This window comes from Monopterus albus, unplaced genomic scaffold, assembly GCF_001952655.1.
Source record: "Monopterus albus unplaced genomic scaffold, M_albus_1.0 scaffold3.1, whole genome shotgun sequence".
Classification (NCBI taxonomy): Eukaryota; Metazoa; Chordata; class Actinopteri; order Synbranchiformes; family Synbranchidae; genus Monopterus; species Monopterus albus.
In genome coordinates, this window is record NW_018127883.1 from 4,463,719 (window position 1) to 4,470,430 (window position 6,712).

Consider the following 6,712-nt stretch of genomic DNA (forward strand, 5'->3'; position numbering starts at 1 on the left):
AATACAGGTTTAGGCTTGACTGGTTCTTCATCTTCAGAAGATGAATCAGAGTCTGAGCTGCTCTCTGCTGCTGCCGCAGCAGGCTTAGCTGCAGGGGTAGCAGGCTTTGAAGCCGGGGTAGCAGGTTTAGCTGCTGCAGGTTTTGACTTGACCACCGGTTCCTCATCCTCAGATGATGAATCTGAGCTGCTCTCTGCTGCAACTGGAGGCTTTGCAGCAGGGGTAGCAGGCTTTGAAGCCGGGGTAGCAGGTTTAGCAGCTGCAGGTTTTGACTTGACCACCGGTTCCTCATCCTCAGATGATGAATCTGAGCTGCTCTCTGCTGCCACTGGAGGCTTTGCAGCAGGGGTAGCGGGCTTTGAAGCTGGAGTAGCTGGTTTGGCTGCTGGCTTGGCTTTCGTTGGTTTTTCCTCATCCTCAGAGGAGTCCTCGGAGTCAGAGCTGCTCTCTGCTGTCTTGGCTGGGGGTTTAGAAGCTACACCCGGTAACAGTGGAGCTGCAGTTTTAGTGGCAGCTTTTGCTGGGGCTTCATCTTCAGAGCTGCTTTCTGAATGCGAGATGGAATTAATGTTTTTACATTTTTGCAGATAAACATGAATTTCGGTTAAGGGTGGGAACAGAAAGCTGGAACTGACAGTTCTCATGATGGATGTTAAGTGAATTCTCTATCCCACCATGAACTAGCAAAACAGATTTACAAACTAAAACCAAACAAGATATTTATCGTTCTTCCAGAAATGCTGAGGTCACATGCTAGAATCTTTTACCTGAGCTTGAGGACTCGTCTTTTCTCGCTGTGGCAGGTGCAGGTTTAGCTGGGGCAACCTTAGCAGGAGTCACCTTCACTGTAGGTTTCTTCACCTCTTCTTCTTCCTCTGAACTTGAGTCTTCATCCGAGTCTTCTTCAGTGGGTGCAGCCTTGGCTGGGGCCTGTTTGACTGGGGCTTTTTTGGCTGGGGCCTGTTTGACTGGGGCTTTTTTAGCTGGGGCCTGTTTGACTGGGGCTTTTTTAGCTGGGGCCTGTTTGACTGGGGCTTTTTTAGCTGGGGTGACTTTGGCTGCAGGCTTCTTTGTCTCCTTTTCATCTGAGCTTGAATCTGGAAAGACAAGGCCATGAAGAAAAATGTCAGTTACCGCTCAGCACACTGAGCAGAGCAGTAACAGGAATTCTGAACATTACCTGAGCTGTCAGAACTGGACTCCTGCTTCTTGGCAGCGGGTTTGGGCACACCTGGTTTGGCAGCAGTTTTTGCCAATGCAGGTTTCACTGTGATGGTGACAGTGCTATTAGACATGCTATTTAAAAACACTACCAGTTCAAGCTAAGAAATGTGGCAACCTATTACCAGCTACTTTCTTTTTTTCTTCCTCATCACTGCTGTCAGAGGAGTCACTGTCCTTGGCTTTGCTGGCTGCTGGTGCAGCTGGAGCTTTCTTGACTGAAGCAGGAGGTGGGACTGCATTGTATGCCCCTAGCAGGACAGAAGAAACTGATCAGCATCATGACAAATAACACAAAATCAGTACAGTTAGATAATTGCCACTATGTGGTCCTGTCTGACTCGGAGTGGCAGTATCATGTTAGATATAAATGGAAACTGAATTCACTGTGAGGGCCGTCAAACCTCCCCTGATGTTCACTGGTACTTGCAGCACCATAAATCTTTTGTTGGTCAGGTTGGCATTAGAGTGTGTGGATGCCATTGAGCACACAAAAGGCAAAAATGTATAAAAACCACACCTGTCTTGGGTTTTTTGGTGGGAGGAACCTCATCTTCAGATGAAGAATCTTCACTGCTTGATTCAGCAGCAGGTGCAGGAGCCTTTACTGGGGCTGGTTTGACTGGAGCCTGTCAGGACAAAATCAGTACAGCTGAAGTCAGATGTTTACATACACCTTAGCCCAGTTTCTCACAACTCCTGACATTTAATCCTATAAAAACATTCCCTGTCTTAAATCAGTTGGGATCACTGCTTTATTTTAAGAATGGGAAACGTCAGAATAAGAAAAGAGAAAAAAATTCATTTCAGCTTTTGTCTTTCATCACATTCCCAGTGGGTCAGAAGTTTACATACACTTGGTTAGTATTTGGTAGCATTGCTTTTAAATTGTTTAACCTGGGTCAAATGTTTTGAGATGCCTTCCACAAGCTTCCTACAATAACTTGCTGGAGTTTTAGCCCATTCCTCTTGACAGAACTGGTGGAACTGAGTCAGGTTTGTAGGCCTCCTTGCTCACACCCACTTTTTCAGTCCTGCCCACAGATGTTTGATTGGATTGAGGTCAGGCCTTGTAATGACTTTGTCCTTAAGTCAATTTGCCACAACTCTAGTAGTCTGCTTGGGGTCATTGTCCATTTGGATAAAACCCATTTGTGACCAATCTTTAACTTCCTGGCTGATGTCCTGAGATGCTGCTTCAATATATCCACATCATCTTCCTTCATCATGATTCCATCTATTTTGTGAAGTGCCCCAGTCCCTCCTGCAGCAAAGCACGCCCACAACATGCCGCCCCCGTGCTTCAAAAGCAAGATGGCTGACGGAAAGCCAGAAAGGCTGAGTATCTTAGGAATATCTTGCCAATCCTTCTAGAGACCCCTAGAGATAAAAAAAAAAAATCATATGGTAACATCAAGTAACACCTAAACAATAATATTGTTGCTAAAATTTCTTAGTATTTTTTTTTTATCTTGGGAGGAAATTACAGTGTCTTTCAGGTTATGTTGACATTGGACTCATTTTACTGAGGCTATAGATACTTTAGTACCTTTTTCTTCCTGTGTCTTCACAAGGTCCTTTGCTGTTCTGAGATTGATTTGTACTGTCTGGACCAAAGCAAGTTCATCTCTAGGAGACCGAATACATCTCCCTGAGTGGTATGATGCCTGTGTTGTCCCATGGTGTTTATGCTAGCATAGTATTGTTTGTACAGATGAACGTGATACCTTCAGTCATTTGGAAATTTCTCCCAAGGATGAACCAGACTTGTGGAGGTCCACAGTTTTTTTTTTCTGAGGTCTTGGCTGATTTCTTTTGATTTTCCCATGATGTCAAACAAAGTAGTACCAGGTTTGAAGGCAGACCTTAAAATACACACAGGTGCACCTCCTATTGGCTGAAATGATGCCTTTTAGCCTATCAGGAGCTAAGTGTATGTAAACATCTGACCCACTGTCATTGTGATATAGTGAATTCATCTCTGTAAACAACTGTTTACAGATAATTAGAAAATGTGGCCAAAAAACCATTTTAATGACTTCAACCTAAGTGTATGTAAACTTCTGACTTCAACTGCATGTACATTTTACCCACTACATTTGATCAAGTTTACTCTACATTATTTTAAACTCAGGATGAAAGGCAATCAAAACACACAATAATATTTCGATATGAACTGACACCAGCATACCTTGACTGGTTCTTCATCCTCAGAATCAGAAGAACTATCTTCGCTGCTGCTCTCCTGCTTTTTCTGAGACGTACCTTTAGCAGGCACAGCTGGTTTGGGTGCTATTACTGCACCTGCCTTGGGTTCTATTATTCAGAGGTAAATTAGATAAAGCACACATTTTCACTTTATGTTTAATTTATACATTCAAGACAAAAGGTACTTAACACCACTAGTGCCTTTGGCTATAAACGCACTTGGTGCAGGGGCTTTAGTGGGCTGCTCATCCTCGGAGTCAGATTCTTCACTGCTTGAGCTGCTGTCTTTTTTCCTTGTGCTGCCTGTAGCAGGAGCAACAGCAGATGGCTTCACATGAGCCTGAAAGGAGAAACTACACTTTAATAACAGCATAAACCCAAAAACATAGCTTTGCAGAAATGACTTTGCATGGGACCAATCATTTGGGTGTTCCCTCCTACCTTTGCAGGTGCCTGCTCCTCCTCGGAGTCACTGGAGTCATCACTGCTGCTGGAAGCAGCTTTAGTAGCTGCTGCTGCTTTTGCAGGCACCACCTTGGCTGCTAAATGAATATTATAAAGAATCATCTACTTAGGAAATGGAAGGTTTCCGACATAAATCAACCAGCCTCATCAGTTCTGTGCTCAATATGTTTATATTACATGCAGGAGTTGTCTTAGTTGCTTGCTCGTCCTCACTGCTCGACTCCTCGCTGCTGGAGCTCTCTTTACTAATTTTTGCCTTTTTTGCTGATGGACCGTTGGTAGCTTCAGCTTTTCGTTTCTTGGCTTCAGGAGACCTAGGAAAGTCCAAAGCTGTATTAAAAGACCCTAAATGTGACCAGCTCTCTACCCAAGTGGAACACGAGAGTGTACTGAACTAGAGACGCATCCTGGAGCTGTGCTAAAAGAACAAATAAGCAGCAGTAGTGATTTATTTGTGGTTACAGGAAAAATGTGCATTGACCAAACCACTATAAATGTTTTTGCGTTAGCCGCATGGCTAATCTGTAACTGGCCTCAACAGCCGAAATGTTAATCATTTGAGTAAGTTTTATTTCAGTGTAGCGATACTTTCTATTTCTCAACTTTAAACATGATAAGGCCACAGAGACAAATTCAAAAGAATGCAGACCAGGCAAGTGTCACCTGTTGTTCCCAGATCAAGCATTATGCCTGTGGTTTTACAGAGTGCAAGTTGCTTTAGAGTCGATTTTTATCCACATGTTCAGCGACGGCATTTGTAGTGAACAGAAACGACCCGCTGAGCTAGCTTGGCCATATTTATACCATTATCAACAAACGTTGTAAACTAAATAAACATAAATGAAAAGGGAGAGAAAAGGACTATATGCAACTCACCTCACCCAGACGTTGTAGATGTTGACGAGGCTTTCTTCATTTTGATCTTGTGGATTCTGTAGAACACATGAAACTTAACCATCTACATCCATCAGTTGTAATGTCTGTGACGTTACAGTTTAACAATCCATTTCAATTCCATACAATGCACAGCACTGCATGGTTTCCATTCACTAACAAATAAATGTCAATTAAAGAGTTATTATTTATTAGTTCAGTAAACTTGCGCGTATGCCCCTACACGTGCTAAGTTCGCCGCTCCCTGTACAGTCTATCTTCTTCGTGTCAAAGCACCTACAGCCAAATGGCACGTCCAACCAAATCACAAAAGCCGCTTACCACTTTTGTCTGTTTTAGAAACTCCTGCGCCGCCTTGGAGAACTTGTTCTCCAACAGAAATGAATACACGCATTTGTAAAGATCACTCGGTACCGACTTTTTTGTCGCCATCTTCCCCACGATGCTAGTGGAAGTGACGGAAGTGCGTAAAAACGCCGCTTACGGGTTTGTGCGCAGGCGCAAATGACCATTTCGGATTGAGATGGTTAGTTCCGTTTGAAAAAATAAGACCCATTTTCATTCACCACCCGATTCATATAGTATTGCAACCCGCATTTAACTCCTAAAGACTCCTCTGAATAGCACCAAATTTGTATTTAAAAAATATTACGACTAAGTAACAGTTATAACTATGGATTTTAAAACGTATTTCAGTCTGGCACCAGGAAATCGAGGAGGAGTGAGACCTCATTAGCCACGTCAATTGAATCTCTGGCGTTTATTGGTTTAAAAATACACTTAAAAAAAAGAGGCATTACTTTATTAAATCGGTATTGTGTTGTAGTAAGTACAATAAACGTCTTTGTTGTTTTATCATTTTATTTCCTTCCTTTCCTTCTAATTTTCATATTTTTTTTTTTATTATTTTGTATTTTATGCAGTTGTCAATATAGGCGCATGCTTTACACGTCATCACTAAAGACCTTTCTTGTCCCTCGTGTTGTAACATGGTTGTCTTTAAGCTGAGTAGCCTGTCAATGATACACAATCAGTACCAGAATTAAACGTTTATTCGGAGATTTATTCGGTTACGCCATGCCTCGCTACGAACTAGCCCTGATCCTGAAGGCGATGCAGCGGCCGGAAACGGCGGCGGTTCTCCGGCGGACAGTGGAGACACTGATAGAACGGGGTGCAGTGGTGAGAGACCTGGAGAACCTGGGAGAGAGACTGCTGCCATACAAGATAAGCAAGCACGATCAGAGTCACAGGCGAGGGTCTTACTTTCTGGTCGATTTCTATGCAGCCCCCGGCATCCTTACGGACTTATTGAATCACTTGCACCGTGATGTGGACGTGGTGAGGCCCACTGTGCTGAAGAAGGAAACCCAGGTCTCCAATAGTCATAGCTGTGGATACAAAGAGTGATCGAATGTAAGGAATGGCTGGGGTAGATAAAGTTATATTTAACATACTAACTACACGTGGGTTAAAAATGAAATGCACAACTGGTGTATGAGCATGAGGAGTGGTACCTCCATCCACATTTGCGTGTAAAAGTTGTCATGGATTTAGGGATACAACTGAATATTTCCCTCATTTATTAATAATATATTTATAAAATATCAAACCCTGACATATGACTACCCATGTAAGGAGAATAATATTAGATTCATTAGAATACATTTCATGAAGTTACAGTACTCAAAATATGATACAAAACCAAAGTCAAACAACTCATTATTCATTACTGTGAAGTAACTGACAGAAATAAGAATGGATTGATATGGATAACTGGACTTAGTAAATGGACTAACCAGTTTATCAACTTAGCATTTGACTACACTCATTTTAACAAGAAGCATTACGCATCCATAAAGGATAACAGTGAGAGCAGGGTAGACCCTTAAATAAGACCTTATTTATGGACAGTCATATGTAT

At 42.5% G+C, this 6,712-nt stretch overlaps 2 protein-coding genes across 2 annotated transcripts in view; one reads left to right on the plus strand and one right to left on the minus strand.

The window, feature by feature from the left end:
- nolc1 (nucleolar and coiled-body phosphoprotein 1) overlaps positions 1-5,515 on the minus strand; it is an 8,094-nt gene extending 2,579 nt beyond the window's left edge. The window contains exons 1-11 of the mRNA XM_020603686.1: positions 5,110-5,515; positions 4,771-4,826; positions 4,072-4,208; positions 3,871-3,971; positions 3,649-3,769; positions 3,413-3,537; positions 1,742-1,850; positions 1,347-1,472; positions 1,181-1,267; positions 768-1,097; positions 1-547 (exon numbers count right to left, since the gene is read on the minus strand). Of these exons, the coding sequence (XP_020459342.1) occupies positions 1-547; positions 768-1,097; positions 1,181-1,267; positions 1,347-1,472; positions 1,742-1,850; positions 3,413-3,537; positions 3,649-3,769; positions 3,871-3,971; positions 4,072-4,208; positions 4,771-4,826; positions 5,110-5,220 (1,850 nt within the window). The 5' untranslated portion in view covers positions 5,221-5,515. The remainder of the gene's footprint in view (positions 548-767; positions 1,098-1,180; positions 1,268-1,346; positions 1,473-1,741; positions 1,851-3,412; positions 3,538-3,648; positions 3,770-3,870; positions 3,972-4,071; positions 4,209-4,770; positions 4,827-5,109) is intronic.
- A 206-nt stretch (positions 5,516-5,721) lies between these two features.
- mrps6 (mitochondrial ribosomal protein S6) overlaps positions 5,722-6,712 on the plus strand; it is a 4,495-nt gene continuing 3,504 nt past the window's right edge. Inside the window, exon 1 of the mRNA XM_020602888.1 lies at positions 5,722-6,204. Coding sequence (XP_020458544.1) covers positions 5,866-6,198 — 333 coding nt within the window. The 5' untranslated portion in view covers positions 5,722-5,865 and the 3' untranslated portion in view covers positions 6,199-6,204. The remainder of the gene's footprint in view (positions 6,205-6,712) is intronic.